The sequence below is a fragment of the Trichomycterus rosablanca genome, chromosome 1 (assembly GCF_030014385.1).
Source record: "Trichomycterus rosablanca isolate fTriRos1 chromosome 1, fTriRos1.hap1, whole genome shotgun sequence".
Lineage (NCBI taxonomy): Eukaryota > Metazoa > Chordata > Actinopteri > Siluriformes > Trichomycteridae > Trichomycterus > Trichomycterus rosablanca.
In genome coordinates, this window is record NC_085988.1 from 63,898,761 (window position 1) to 63,915,823 (window position 17,063).

General features: G+C 39.1%; 1 protein-coding gene across 3 annotated transcripts in view; it reads left to right on the forward strand.

Annotated features, from left to right (window-relative positions):
• The window catches only part of tspan9b (tetraspanin 9b), a 52,636-nt gene that overhangs the window by 29,689 nt on the left and 5,884 nt on the right, over positions 1-17,063 (forward strand). For all 3 annotated transcript variants that reach the window (XM_062994851.1, XM_062994859.1, XM_062994843.1), the window contains 3 exons: positions 11,629-11,820; positions 13,186-13,260; positions 13,358-13,459. In XM_062994851.1, coding sequence (XP_062850921.1) covers positions 11,629-11,820; positions 13,186-13,260; positions 13,358-13,459 — 369 coding nt within the window. The remainder of the gene's footprint in view (positions 1-11,628; positions 11,821-13,185; positions 13,261-13,357; positions 13,460-17,063) is intronic.

The following is a 17,063-nucleotide window of genomic DNA, read 5'->3' on the forward strand; positions in this document are numbered from 1 at the left end:
AAGTTTATAGAATATTTAAGTGACACTGTTTTGATTCCACAATATGCTGGTGAATTGGTAACAGGTGAGGGCACCATGAGTCAGTTTAATAAGAACATTCAGCACAAGGTTGTAATTAATTTAGGTCCTTCACCAACTACCGTACATAATATTTTTAAAAGATTCAGGGAATTCAAAGATATCTCAGTTACTGTTGAATGGACATGACTTTAGAATCTTTTGACAGCATTACCCATTACCCAGGCCTTCCTTGCTGTGAGGCGACAGCGCTACCCACTGCACCTCTGTTCTGCTCACATTTACGTATATCAGTTAATATCGGTATATCATGGATCCCTTATTTTAAGGATCAGGGTTTTAATCACACTGAGAATTTAATAGAGCTTACATTTGAATATCACTCAGCAATTAAAAGAAGCAATTCAGTGAGAACAGTCGGCTTACATTTTAGTGAGACCAGTCCTTTGATCTGTACTCATTTTCCTCCCCAATGAAGCGTGATTATTTATGAATCACTTCTGTCTGCGGAAATTCTCTTCTAATCCTCAACCTCTCTTAGACTTTCAACAAATCAAGCTGTCCGAAAATAGCTCTGTCACCCATACATGTAAAATTTGATTAAGCTGTGATGTGTGGACTCTTGACTATAAGCTTATTGGACATGCTGTTCCAAAAACGTGGGCATTAATATGGATTATCTGGACTTAGACTGTTGCTGTACTTAAAAAAAAGTGCATAAACTACGTTTTTTCCAGTTTTTTACCAGCAAGTAAATGTACATTTATAATACAGTTAAAGTCATAAGTATATGTACATAGAATAAAGTCCAAATTGGCCAAAATTTTTGCAACTTATTGTGAGAAGCTTGTGGAAACATTTCACCCAAGTTAAACAATTTAAAGACAATCCTACAAAACACTAACCACAAGTATGTAAACTTCTGAGTCACTGGAAATGTGATGAAAGAATTAACTGCTGAAATAATCATTGTCTCTAGTATTATTATGACAAGTCACATGCTTATTGGAAGAGGAAGAATGCTTCTATTTGTCATATATACATATACAGATGTACAGTGCAATGAAATTCTTTTTCCGCATTCTTTGGAAACTGGGGTCAGAGTGCAGGGTCAGCCACTGTATGGCACACCTGGAGCAGACAGGGTTAAGCAACAGTGGCTACATGGCAAAGCCGGGATTTGAACCCACAGTCTAATGATTGATAGCCCAAAGCTTTAAGTCAAGTCAAGTCAAAATGTATTTATATAGCACTTTTTACAATTAACATTGTCTCAAAGCAACTTTACAGAATCCAGGACCAACAGACAAAAAACCCCTATTGAGCAAGCCGAGGGCGACAGTAGCAAGGAAAAACTCCCTTAAAATTACATGAAGAAACCTTGAGAGGAACCAGACTCAGCGGGGACCCATCCTCTTTACCCACTAGGCTACCAATGTCCCAATTAATAAAGTAATAAATCTGACGAAACTATTTGACCGTTTTAGAAGTAGTTTCTACCCGACTGCAATCAGACTACTGAATAGAACAAATTAACCCAAATTACATATTTCATCTATGAGTATAACATGTGCAATATCCTTATATCTTAACATGCAATAACGCAATGTGCAATAATTATCATTATGTACAGTGTATCACAAAAGTGAGTACACCCCTCACATTTCTGCAAATATTTCATTATATCTTTTCATGGGACAACACTATAGACATGAAACTTGGATATAACTTAGAGTAGTCAGTGTACAGCTTGTATAGCAGTGTAGATTTACTGTCTTCTGAAAATAACTCAACACACAGCCATTAATGTCTAAATAGCTGCAACATAAGTGAGTACACCCCACAGTGAACATGTCCAAATTGTTCCCAAATGTGTCGTTGTCCCTCCCTGGTGTCATGTGTCAAGGTCCCAGGTGTAAATGTGGAGCAGGGCTGTTAAATTTGGTGTTTTGGGTACAATTCTCTCATACTGGCCACTGGATATTCAGCATGGCACCTCATGGCAAAGAACTCTCTGAGGATGTGAGAAATAGAATTGTTGCTCTCCACAAAGATGGCCTGGGCTATAAGAAGATTGCTAACACCCTGAAACTGAGCTACAGCATGGTGGCCAAAGTCATACAGCGTTTTTCCAGGACAGGTTCCACTCGGAACAGGCTTCGCCAGGGTCGACCAAAGAAGTTGAGTCCACGTGTTCGGCGTCATATCCAGAGGTTGGCTTTAAAAAATAGACACATGAGTGCTGCCAGCATTGCTGCAGAGGTTGAAGATGTGGGAGGTCAGCCTGTCAGTGCTCAGACCATACGCCGCACACTGCATCAACTCGGTCTGCATGGTCGTCATCCCAGAAGGAAGCTGACGCACAAGAAAGCCCGCAAACAGTTTGCTGAAGACAAGCAGTCCAAGAACATGGATTACTGGAATGCCCTGTGGTCTGACGAGACCAAGATAAACTTGTTTGGCTCAGATGGTGTCCAGCATGTGTGGCGGCGCCCTGGTGAGAAGTACCAAGACAACTGTATCTTGCCTACAGTCAAGCATGGTGGTGGTAGCATCATGGTCTTGGGCTGCATGAGTGTTGCTGGCACTGGGGAGCTGCAGTTCATTGAGGGAAACATGAATTCCAACATGTACTGTGACATTCTGAAACAGAGCATGATCCCCTCCCTTCGAAAACTGGGCCTCATGGCAGTTTTCCAACAGGATAACGACCCCAAACACAACCTCCAAGATGACAACTGCCTTGCTGAGGAAGCTGAAGGTAAAGGTGATGGACTAAACCCAATTGAGCACCTGTGGCGCATCCTCAAGTGGAAGGTGGAGGAGTTCAAGGTGTCTAACATCCACCAGCTCCGTGATGTCATCATGGAGGAGTGGAAGAGGATTCCAGTAGCAACCTGTGCAGCTCTGGTGAATTCCATGCCCAGGAGGGTTAAGGCAGTGCTGGATAATAATGGTGGTCACACAAAATATTGACACTTTGGGCACAATTTGGACATGTTCACTGTGGGGTGTACTCACTTATGTTGCAGCTATTTAGACATTAATGGCTGTGTGTTGAGTTATTTTCAGAAGACAGTAAATCTACACTGCTATACAAGTTGTACACTGACTACTCTAAGTTATATCCAAGTTTTATTTCTATAGTGTTGTCCCATGAAAAGATATAATAAAATATTTGCAGAAATGTGAGGGGTGTACTCACTTTTGTGATACACTGTATATCACTGTGAATTTTTTTGCATGTGCAATACTTAACTACTATGTGCAATTTTTGTAATGTCAGTACTATTATATTTAACTTTTGATGTACCTCTTTTACTCCTATGTATTTATATATATATATATATATATATATATATATATATATATATATATATATATATATATATATACTGTATATGTACATACATTTTTTTTTATTTTTTTTTTATTTTTTTTTTTGCCCAATTGCTATTTTATATATGTTTTCTATTTTAAACCTGCGGTGTTTTTAGCATGAACCAATGCACGTAATTTCGTTTTTTCTGTACACTTGAAATGACAATAAAGTAAATCTTGAATTTAAGGAAATGTGTACTTAACCTTTTACATTTGTACATGAAAATTATTCAGCTGATATGCTGTAGAATAGGCACTTCTTTACAAGTGCACTGGCAAAATGTAGTACAGTAATTACATTTAGAGGCCTTAAAATGGGGTCAATGACCAAAAAACCCTGACCAACAGTGTTTCTGCAAGTCCAGCTGGAACCACATTCACACAGAGTTACTTCTTTGCTGTAAAATTTTAATTTACACTGCAGTTATTCCAACACAATGTTGGTTAAACTGCAACCTGAGATTAATATAAAAATACACATATATTTTTATATTAGTGTGTCCTAAAATAGGATTAATTCAGCTGTTCACTAAACTGTGCACTTTTTAGCTCCAGGGGCACTGTACAATGACAGACCCTGCACTCTGATATAAAGAAGAAACATTTTCTAGTACTGCACATGTGTATGTGTATATATGACAAATGAAGGCATTCCATCCTCTCTACATTATCTTACTATCTTATCTTAGTTTAACCAGCTTTTCAATGTCATACATGACTGCGTTTTCCCTTCACTGCGACCACAGCTATAAACATTTGGAAGAGATTTTCACTAGATTTTTGAAATGGAACTACAGTAATGAGCTTCCTTTATGTTAGGAGTTAAGATTTGGCTCTGGGGTTGGGTGATAAGGTCTGTATGTTAAATAGGGTTGAGGTCAAGACTCAGTGCTGGCCATGCACATTCTTCTGAACAAAGCTTTTCAAATGGTTTCTTCATAGATCACTGTCAGTGGTGCGTAGTCACGCTGAAATAAGAAAGGATCTATTCCAAACTCTTATCAAACAGTGAGAAGCATAAAATAAAAATCCAGCACAGCTTATCATTTTAAAATTATGACAGCTGTTTTACCAGTTATACCAGCATCATGGTGGAAGTGCTTTGCCCTGTCAAAGCATGATTGCCTTAGTTTTAGTATTGATGCATTCATTGAGGGAGTAATACATTTCACTCTAGGTAATGTAGTGTAATTTAGGTTCTCCTTCTGTAAGCAAAAGTAAAAAGTTATGACAGTAGGAAAATGTAGACAACAGCTATTCTTTATTTGATATGCTTATTCAAAATGTTATGGCTGCAACATGTTTCAAAAAGTGCCATGCATGGGAAGAATGAAGAATGAATGCTTACCATTGTGGTATAATATCTTTTGTTTACTATACTATCTTTTGCTTACAAGTTCTCATAGTTGTAAAAGTGGATTATTTCTCCATTATTGTTTGGTATCTACAGAACAGAAAGCCCATTCTAAAAACATTTTTAAGGTGGACTTGTAAGACCAACAGCTTAAGCTTGTTCTTAGATAAGCATGAGCTCAGATAAACTTGAGCCCAGATACGGTACTGTGGAATTTTGTTGGTAATATTGCTTTTGCTTTGCATAGGAGAGCCCTAACTTACTTTTATAGATACAGTGACAAATTATTTTTACTGACAAGGGGTTTTAAAAATACACCGACCAGGCATAACATTATGAGCACTGACAGGTGAAGTGAATAACACTGATTATCTCTCCATCACGGCACCTGTTAGTGGGTGGGATATATTCGGCAGCAAGTGAACATTTTATCCTCAAAGTTGATGTGAGCGTGATTGACAAGGGCTAAATTGTGATGGCTAGACGACTGGGTCAGAGCATCTCCAAAACCGCATCTCTTTTGGGGTGTTCTCGGTCTGCAGTAGTCAGTATCTATCAAAAGTGAAGGAACAGTGGTAAACCGACATTAGGGTCATGGGCGGCCAAGTCTCATTGATGCACATGGTGAGCAAAGGCTGACCCATGTGGTCCGATCCAACAGACAAGCTACTGTTGCTCAAATTGCTGAAGAAGTTAATGCTGGTTCTGATAGAAAGGTGTCAGAATACACGGTGCATCACAGCTTGTTGCGTATGGGGCTGCATAGCCGCAGACCAGTCACAACTTACAGGAGTTAAAGGATCTTGGTGCCATATACCACAGCACACCTTCAGGGGTCTAGAGGAGTCCATGCCTTGATGGGTCAGGGCTGTTTTGGCAGCAAAAGGGGGATCAACACAATATTAGGAAGGTGGTCATAATGAATGCATGATCGGTGTATTCCCTAACCCATGTGGTCATATTTATTAGAGAAGCAGGTTCGTTTTTAATGCAGTATCCTCTGAGGGGTAAATAGACATTCATAGACATTCAGTATTGTATTTCAGCCTTGCCTTTTATGCACAGAGATTTTTCCAGATTCTCTAAATATTTTAATTATAGACTATAAATGGTGAAATGCCTAAATTCCTTGCGATTAAGAAGATTTACAACTGCTGAACCATTTGGGACAGTGATGGGTGTGTTGTCTGTGTGCCAATGTTTGTGGAGGGCATTATGGAATAACATATATTTACCAAAAAAAAAAAAAAATTCCTGTAAAATACCATTTTAAAATCTCTGCTTTCTGTTTAAGGTGGTGATAAATTATTAGTATTTTTTAAAAGCTTTTACAGAGTTGCCTAGGCTTGTAATGGCGTGTCTGTAACTTTGTTAATCATAAAACATTCCATGTATAGTAAAATGCCTTTAGGTATCGTATAATTTTTTGCCATATTGCCTACCCTTACTCATCACCAATAATTCATATTTTATGGCTTTGACATTAGTGAGCTTGATGGCTCTTTGCTTAATGCTTAATTCATGAGTCCTAAAGCAACGGCTAGACATGCACTCAACACTTACCGAGAACACACTCACTTTCACATGCAGGCATACATATAGCTAATATAGGGCAAATTTCTTTTAAGAAAATGGTGTGTAAGAGGTGTGTATGATGCATGTCCCCAATAGATTCAGCTGTATCAGCACTATTTCCTTTCTTCACTGTCCTTACCACCCCATGGTCATTATTAATTCATCAGTGAGCTTTTCTGTTCTTTCATCTCTTATAATCGCTCATACATGTCGAGTGTAAATGTATACTTAAGGATGAGTCCTTAAGCTTTAAATTGAGCATGCTTATTAGGTTGCTTTTTCCAAATATCTGCCCTGTTTATTGAGCCAGATGTGCAAGCATGTGTATAAAATAGGGATGTCCCAATCACGTTTTTTTGTTCCCGATCCCGATCTTTAATTTTGATCCCGATCCGATACCGATTCTCAAACCGATACTAGTATTTTCTAGATATTGTCTAGATAAGAACTAGATAATACTGTTCACACAGTGCACACTTCAAGTACATTACAGTTATTCAAATTAATCCAATGTACATGTTCAACAACTGAATAGCTCTGCAGTGCTGTAGGAAAAAAATTGCCTGCATCCAAGCTATTGCTTAATGTTCTTTTACAAAATAAAAGTAAACAAACCTAGTGCAGCATTGTAGTAAAAATGAAGTGAGATGATTACAGTTTCACTTTGAACTTTATATTCAAAGAACATAATTCTGTTTAATGCAGTGATACACTTTTTTTATTTTGAATATAAAAAAACAAATAAGTTACTTAACAGCATTACAGTAAAACCTGAATACCAAAATAAAATGGAAAGTCACTCTTTTGTTATGAAGGAAAGCCCGTTCTTAAAGTGCTTGTATTGTGACAATGGTTTGATGGACGGGTCTACGCAAAGTGAGTGTGTTTTGACCCTTTGGGGCTTCCATAGTGCATGGGATAGCGTGCTCGGCTCTGGCTGTCCGCTATTCGGAACAGAAGAAGTTAATAAAGTGTTTTGCTCCCGACAATTTGTGAATATACCGTGTATTTTATTTCTTTATTAAGCGAGTGCGGCACTACGACGCTCGGTTACATAACTAAGCCAATCAGAGAGCTTGATACTGAGATGTCGTTCAGTCTTGTAACACGTAAACTTGTAAAAGCTGTATGTTATGGTCCTGAAGTTTAGATACTCGGATTAAAAGTTATTGTTTTGTAAACAGGAGTGATCCTCGAATCACACACCATATAAACAGTAAAATTCTACAGTAATGAACGCAGCTCTGCTCCCACCGCCTCGTGAAACGCTCGCATTACAGACATTACACCGCTGTTGGACTCGTTTCACTTTCCAATTTAAAGTATTTCCACACAGCGGACATGCTGACGTAAAACAAAAGATCGGGTTATGATCGGCATTAGTAAAGCCGATTTCCGATCAGTTAAAAATGCCTTGATCGGCCCCGATCCCGATCTGTGAGATCGGATCGGGACATCCCTAGTATAAAATAATGCTGTGTAAATATTAGTGCTGGCACAAATTCCTCACTCATGTTCAAATACAAAGAGCTACTCTAAATAAACCTTAAAGTATGAGTTAGTCTAATCTAAATAAAAGTAAAAACATACATTACTTCCAAATAAAAACTAGTTTTTAAGGGCCGCTCAGGTGGCGCAGCGGTAAAAACACACACTGGAACCAGAGCTGGATCTCGAATACATCGTATCGATTCTCAGCTCTGCCTGCCGTCTAAGGCTGAGCGGCCACATGAACAACGATTGGCCTGTTGTTCAGAAATGGGCAGGACTAAGCCGGATGGGGTCTCTCTCTCATAACTGGTGCAATTACGACCTCTGCTGGCTAATTGATGGCGCTTGCACAGAGATGAGAAAATAGTGCTCTCAGGTTGTGTCTCTCCGTACACAATGCTGAGCTGCACTGCACTCTTCAAAGTGTAGGTGATAAGATGCATACGGCATGCTGCCCACGTGTCGGAGGGGGCGTGGGTTAGCTTCGTTCTCCTCAATCGGAGCGGGGATTGGCATTGGTGGAGAGGAAGCATGACGCAATCGGGCAATTGGACGCGCTAAAAAGGGGAGAAAATGCATAAAAGAAAAATTTTTAAAAACCAACAAAAAAACTAGTTTTTAAACACTTATCTACTGGAAAAAAGTTAAATATGACACTTCCTGCAAATTTTAGTGCAAATTTTTAATTTTTTTAATTTAACATGTCGTACAACATTTCACATTGTTTCCAATACGAGCTGTAAAATGTAATTGTGCTTAAAAAAATACAAATGAACAAAATGTAAAATCTGTAAAACATGGCATGTGACCACTATCACACAAGACTGTAAATCTATCAAAGGACTTGTCATTAAATAAAAAATAAATAAAAACCAACAGGTTTAATCCCAGAGTAACTGTGTGGGTGGAAAGTATTTTTTCTAATGACCTGTAGAGAGTAGAAGTAATAAAAGTAATAATAAAAAAATATTAAACAACATTTCTGTCTACAGCACTTAAATTAAACGTACATTTTTGTGAACTTAGTGTTGTGTGAGTGATTTTGGGTGAAAATGCATTTACAGACTTTGCTGTCTGAATAAAGCGCCAGCACTGTCTGGGGGATTTGGGGTGGCGGGCTGTGGTGAGGTTGGGGAATAGATACAAGACAGTCTGTGGTTCTCCTTGATCAGGGAGAAAATTGGTATAGACCACTGAAGTCGTGTCGTCATTTTGTAGGCCACGCCATGTTGTTATGCCCATATTTGGTAACCCGGGTCTAAGAGAAATTTTGAATGGGAAATATGAATGGAGATTTAGAAAATTGCCTGTCTCGCATCCTGTAATCATAAAAAATGTTTCAAAGCTTTTACGTTTTGTTTTATGGAGATTCTTCTGTCTATTATCACTGGATCCTCTGAATTATGAAGTCGTTAAAGAGTCAAAATATGAATATTGCTACATGTAAGCTAATGCTACTGCGCACTGAATTGACGTCACTAAACTGGAAGCCTCTTAATGTTTTATTTTTTATTTTTATAAGCCTCTTAAATAAGTGCACGAAGCAGCGCGATTCACCAGAGTAACAGTGGAGTGATATTCACAAGTTTTGGTTGATATTTTTAGTAGCTAGCTACATTAAAGTAGAAAGCGAGGATGGTTGGGTGTTATGCTTTTGGTTGTACTCAACAAACGCGGGCCGCTCTTTCAGTCAATTCGATTGGTGTAGTTCAGTGACGTCTAATTAATGCGCAGTAGCATTAGCTTACGTGTAGCATTATTAGTATTACAACCCTTTAACAACCTCGTAATTCAGGGGATCCAGTGATGTACAGAAGAAAAATGTACACAGGACAAAACGTACAGGGTTCTGAACATGTTTATTTAGCACAGGATGCGTTAGAGTCGATTTTTTGAAAACCCCGTTCAAATTTCCCATAGGAAATCTGAGTTAGACCCGGGTCTCCAAATATGGGCATAACGAGGACTACAGAATGACGCACGACTTCAGTGGTCTATAACTAGATGAGGGAGAGAAAAAAAAAGCTTAGAATGAAAACATTACCAATAGTAGTTCATACTCAACTTGCTTACAAAATACAAGTACAAAAACCAACAGGATAAGTACTCAAATGCATTCCTTATCTGGTTAAGTCTAAACTCTACCTCGAGCTAGTTCCTGTCTTTAGTGTGCAAGAACAATGCTTGAGGTAAATTATCATTATTGCTTTTACATTGCTCGTACATTTTCCATCATCTCTCACATGGATTCTAAATTTCATTTTAATGCAGTCTTGCTTTCTCTCAGATTTTCTCTTTCTCAATTCCATAGAACATGACTACAGTCTCAAAAGCTCATACACTGACTAGGCATAACATTATGACCACCTTCCTAATATTGTGTTGGTCCCCCTTTTGCTGCCAAAACAGCCCTGTAACTGCGATGCACTGTGTATTTTGACACCTTTCTATCAGAACCAGCATTAACTTCTTTTTGAACTTCAATTTGAGCTACAGTAGCTCGTCTGTTGGATTGGACCACACGGGCCAGCCTTCACTCCCCACATGCATCAGTGAGCCTTGGCCACCCATGACCCTGTCGCTGGTTTACCACTGTTCTTTCCCTGGACCACTTTTAATAGATACTGACCACTGCAGACCGAGAACACCTCACAAAAGCTGCAGTTTTGGAGATTCTCTGACCCAGTCGTCTAGCCATCACAATTTGGCCCTTGTCAAACTCGCTCAAATCCTTACACTTACCCATTTTTCCTGCTTCTAACACATCAGCTTTGAGGATAAAATGTTCACTTGCTGCCTAATATATCCCACCCACTAACAGGTGCCGTGAAGATGAGATAATCAGTGTTATTCACTTCACCTGTCAGTGGTCATAATGTTATGCCTAGTCGGTGTAAGTGCATACTGGGGGTTTTAGCACAGATTGAGAGACTCAAGTTTTCACCATCACTTCTGCATGGTGCATGTTTTTATTGCTTAATTAATTACTCTTTGTGTTTTTGCTAAGACTTTCCAGAATTATTTAAAGCATATTAGAAAAAAAAATACCTGCCAGGTTTATAAGTTAATTTTGTTATCTTAATTACAATCACATAAAAATCCCACATGTAGCTATTAAAGCTAACAGATATGATAACAAAAAGTGATTAAATAACAATTAAAGATACATGTGTTATATTAAACAGAATATAGTAAACAGAATGAGGGCCGCACGGTGGCTCAGTGGGTAGCACTGTCGCCTCACAGCAAGAAGGTCCTGGGTTTGATTCCCAGATGGAGCGGTCCGTGTCCTTTCTGTGTGGAGTTTGCATGTTCTCCCTGTGTCCGCGTGGGTTTTCTTCTGGGTGCTTCGGTTTCCTCCCACAGTCCAAAGACATGCAAGTGAGGTGAATTGGAGATACAAAATTGTCCATGACTGTGTTTGATATTAACTTGTGAACTGATGAATCTTGTGTAATGAGTAACTATCTGTTCTGTCATGAATGTAACCAAAGTGTGTAAAACATGGCATTAAAAAATTTAAATAAATAAGATATATAGTTAACAGGATGTCATCTCTAAATAGAAAGGATTTAAAAGTTAAAACCCCAAAGCAAAATAAGGTGATTTTCGAAGAGGTTGCATGGTAGGTATTGAATTTGCTGGTGCATTCACCACAATAAATCAGACCTGAATTGAGCACTTTAGTCTTTCAGCTGAGTCTTGCTTTTTCACTGTCCATGCATCCATTCATACAAATCTTATTTTCACTACTAATGTGTGCCAGTACATGCTGAAGTTGTTAAAAAGTTCTGTCTTTTCTTTCACAGCTGTCAGGCTGTGGTTTGCTAGGAGTGGGCATCTGGCTCTCTATGTCTCAGGGGAGCTTTGCCACCTTCTCTCCTTCCTTTCCCTCACTCTCAGCTGCCAATCTGGTCATCATTTTGGGCACCATTGTCATGGTGACCGGTTTTCTGGGCTGCATGGGAGCCATCAAGGAGAACAAGTGCCTGCTGTTGAGTGTAAGTGATTACCAAAATAGAACTTAGGAGTCAGTAAGAACTCCTTGATTAGAATCTCTTTATAGCAATAATGGAACATTTCCTAACATGACAGCTGCTTAAGTATTTTGGCAGTGAGCCACTTTAAGATTTGTGTCTTTTTGCATTGCCGTTTTGGCTGGCAGAGGGGCACAGAGGCACAAATGATTTATTTGTCAGTTTTTCTTAAGTGACAACACCTTTGCCTCATAATTGTTAATTCGATTCAGGTGGGAGTTTTTCTGTACAGAGGAACCTCGATTACAAATTTTTTTTGTTTAAACATAAACAGACCTTTATTTAACGGATTTCAGATTTAACGGACAAAATTTGGAAAACTGAATGTCCGATCCGATTGTTTTCAATTCCCACGAGAAGCGTACCAAGACAAATAGTTCAGTAATCGTCCGCTAGCCAATACACATCTCTCTGTTTACATCTTCTCTGCTTTTTCCCTGGAGGCTTGCTGCGTTCTCGCCTTTTTTTCAGTGTTTTATGCTCAATTTGTGCAAGTTCTAGTGCTTAAATATGGCTTCGAAAGACAAAAGAAATGGTAAGTAAAAGAGGGTGCACCTAGATATTTATGTAAAGTTAGAACTTACTAAAAAAGTGGAAAGCGTATGTGAGGAATATGGTGTGAAGAAACAGACAGTGAGTCATATATGTAGGTTTAATCAAAACCTAAAGAGGTATGCAGTATAATTTAGAGTAAAATAATAAAGATACCGTATGTATACAGGTTTTACATTACATATTTACATATCTATTTACATTGTTCATTTTACTGTTTATCATATGTGCACGTTTAGCACTTTTGTGAACATTAGTGCTGTGTTCGTATATTTTCGTACCACCAGAAAAAACCCCCGCTGTTTTGGACAATCGCAATTTACGGACCAGTGCTCCTCCCTTTTAATCCATTAAATCGAGGTTCCTCTGTATATCACAGCTTCTCTCTTCCACACTTGCCACCTCCTTTGTTGGCAAACCTGCATCACACACCAGCGGAAAACCAGACCATACTGAGCAGCTCATTATCATGCTTTCAGAGGAACAGCAAGTTTGCCAAAAGACAAGCTGGCAAGTGTGATAAGACTCCCACCAGGAGCGAATTAACGCTTATGAGGTTCAGATGATTGGTGTATTAGTTTCTCCTAATTGACAGTTATCTGCGCCTCCATGCCCCCTCTGCCAGCCAAAATGTCAATGCAGAAGGACATGACTTAACGTGGCTTACTGCCAAACTACATCAGCAGCAGCCATGTAACAATTCCACATAAAAACATTCTAAGGGCAGATTAAACTGTTACATTTGTATAATCTTTCCATCTTTCTTTTTTTTTCTAGTTCTTTATTGTCCTGTTAATGATTTTGCTGGCAGAACTGATTCTGCTCATCCTGTTCTTTCTGTACACTGACAAGGTGAAGCACCATGCACACACTATCACTTTATGTCATCTTTTAGTTTCTTTAAAGGGTTTATTAGAGGATTGTCTGGCATGTCTGAACTATCTTGCAGGTTAATGAAAATGCACAGCAGGATCTTAAGGAGGGTCTACAGCTGTACAACACTGACAACAACATCGGCCTGCGTAATGCATGGAACATCATACAGTCTGAGGTAGGTTTGTGTGCTGCTTTGTTCAACAGGGGTTTTTGTATCTGTTGGTCCTGGATTTTGTAAAGTTGCTTTGAGACAATGTATATTGTAAAAAGCGCTATATAAATAAAGTTGACTTGACTTGACTTGACTTTGTGTGGACCAGTCAACGTGTGTCTCGGCTTTTGTATGAGGAGGTTTTTGTTCTTTTGTGAACCCATAATGGTTACAATTTGTGGTAATTTTAACATTTGTTTGACATCAATAAAAGATGGAAATTTTAACAATGATTGCTTTTTTATATAGACAGTAAAAAAGGTGCCAGTGCCATATATTAATGACTGTTTCTGTTTTGCTTTTTCTACAAAATAATTGGTTTCATTACTAAAGAGCTGCTGGCCTGGAACCTTAAACTAGTGTCAAGCACTCATGACTTTAGTTCATAGGTTTTTTGCAGTTGAAAACATAAATAGTACAAAGAAAATATGACATTACATATTGTAACTGTAACTTATTCATCTGAGAGGAAAATACCTTGATGACAAGCTGAGAACTGGGGTTCCAGATGTAAAATTACCATTCATTTTTTGCCACAGACTTACTAGCAGATTGTTAAATATTGTTATTGCAGAAACATGCTTCTGTGGGGGCTGTTTTACCTGCCAAAGTGCAGGTATTGTACTCTCATCTAATCGCAAATGTCTTAATGTTGACTGGGAAGTTTTGATTGGTCAGATGTGGCTTTAAAACTATGCTTATCTAAACCCTTACAATTAAAGTTAGCATTTTATTAGAAATTGTTTTCCACTTCCATCATTTGTGTTTAAAAAACCCAGCAAAAAGCTTTAACTGGTCATCACTGGTCACCATCACTTTGTTGTGTAGGTAAAATGTATATTTGATTTAGGATTAAGAAGGTCCTGGGTTCGATCCCCAGGTGGGGCGGTCCGGGTCCTTTCTGTGCAGAGTTTGCATGTTCTCCCCGTGTCTGCGTGGGTTTCCTCCGGGAGCTCCGGTTTCCTCCCACAGTCCAAAAAACATGCAGTCAGGTTAATTGGAGACACTGAATTGCCCTATAAGTGAATGGTTGTGTGTATGTGTGTGTGTGTATGTGTGTCTGCCCTGCAATGGACTGGCGCCCCGTCCAGGGTGTTTCTGTGTGCCTTGCGCCCATTAAAAAGCTGGGATAGGCTTCAGCACCCTGTGCAACCCTAATTGGATAAGCGGTTAAGAAAGTGAGTGAGTTAGTGATTTAGGACTGTAATATCAATCAACCATAGTTTCTTCTCCTCCCTGCACCATTGCTCAAATCCAACATAGATAAACAGACAATAATGCTTACCTCTTACTCAGTTTTTGTAAAACAGCCATGCTTAGTGAAAAACTGAGCTGTACAGTGATTCTGCACACTTTGCAAATAGCTTTAGACAGAGAAGCTTAATTTAGTTCAAGCTGGACAGACTAAAATGATAAATATAGAACAAAATCGTATCATAGCCAACACATCACTAATGTGGTGGAAACAATGCTCACCTGTCGTAACCATGAAATGTCAGTTTTCTAAGAAATCTTCAGAGAACACTATTAGGTGCAAACTTAATAGATGTGTTTTATGGGTGGCATGTATTTGCACTGTCCAGGATGTGATCCTGTCTTGCATCCAATGTTAATGGGATAGGCTCCAGGACCAGAGGGACCCAGGCCATATTAAAGCTGTTATTAATACTAAAGGACTAAATTAAGAAATTAACCACAACCTTAATTTCAGGAATTAATGTATATTAACAAATAAAATAAAGTTGACCAGACTAAACATGAAATATCTTGGGTTCATTCTGTCTGCAAAGAAATGCATTTTCATACTGTCCCAACTTTTTCTAATTTGGGGTTGTATTAAAATCCCACATCCAATTACATAACTGGGACTTTTGAATGATTATTAGAGATAAGTTGGTAAATACATACTTCACATTGTGTGATGTCACTGAAATGAGCTTTAATTCTCTTTTCATAATTAATAAATACATATTTGTATAATCGTTAAATACTTTATGTATATTAAAAGAATAATAAACTGTTAATTAATAAAATACCAGAATATATTGAAACAAGCCCCTAATAACACAGATAACAGTAGTTATTCTTTATTTTGGCTCTGTCTTAAACCACATACAGTGTATCACAAAAGTGAGTACACCCCTCACATTTCTGCAGATATTTAAGTATATCTTTTCATGGGACAACACTGACAAAATGACACTTTGACACAATGAAAAGTAGTCTGTGTGCAGCTTATATAACAGTGTAAATTTAATCTTCCCTCAAAATAACTCAATATACAGCCATTAATGTCTAAACCACCGGCAACAAAAGTGAGTACACCCCTTAGTGAAAGTTCCTGAAGTGTCAATATTTTGTGTGGCCACCATTATTTCCCAGAACTGCCTTAACTCTCCTGGGCATGGAGTTTACCAGAGCTTCACAGGTTGCCACTGGAATGCTTTTCCACTCCTCCATGACGACATCACGGAGCTGGCGGATATTCGAGACTTTGCGCTCCTCCACCTTCCGCTTGAGGATGCCCCAAAGATGTTCTATTGGGTTTAGGTCTGGAGACATGCTTGGCCAGTCCATCACCTTTACCCTCAGCCTCTTCAATAAAGCAGTGGTCATCTTAGAGGTGTGTTTGGGGTCATTATCATGCTGGAACACTGCCCTGCGACCCAGTTTCCGGAGGGAGGGGATCATGCTCTGCTTCAGTATTTCACAGTACATATTGGAGTTCATGTATCCCTCAATGAAATGTAACTCCCCAACACCTGCTGCACTCATGCAGCCCCAGACCATGGCATTCCCACCACCATGCTTGACTGTAGGCATGACACACTTATCTTTGTACTCCTCACCTGATTGCCGCCACACATGCTTGAGACCATCTGAACCAAACAAATTAATCTTGGTCTCATCAGACCATAGGACATGGTTCCAGTAATCCATGTCCTTTGTTGACATGTCTTCAGCAAACTGTTTGCGGGCTTTCTTGTGTAGAGACTTCAGAAGAGGCTTCCTTCTGGGGTGACAGCCATGCAGACCAATTTGATGTAGTGTGCGGCGTATGGTCTGAGCACTGACAGGCTGACCCCCCACCTTTTCAATCTCTGCAGCAATGCTGACAGCACTCCTGCGCCTATCTTTCAAAGACAGCAGTTGGATGTGACGCTGAGCACGTGCACTCAGCTTCTTTGGACGACCAACGCGAGGTCTGTTCTGAGTGGACCCTGCTCTTTTAAAACGCTGGATGATCTTGGCCACTGTGCTGAAGCTCAGTTTCAGGGTTTTGGCAATCTTCTTGTAGCCTTGGCCATCTTCATGTAGCGCAACAATTCGTCTTTTAAGATCCTCAGAGAGTTCTTGCCATGAGGTGCCATGTTGGAACTTTCAGTGACCAGTATGAGAGAGTGTGAGAGCTGTACTACTAAATTGAACACACCTGCTCACTATGCACACCTGAGACCTAGTAACACTAACGAGTCACATGACATTTTGGAGGGAAAATGACAAGCAGTGCTCAATTTGGACATTTAGGGGTGTAGTCTCTTAGGGGTGTACTCACTTTTGTTGCCGG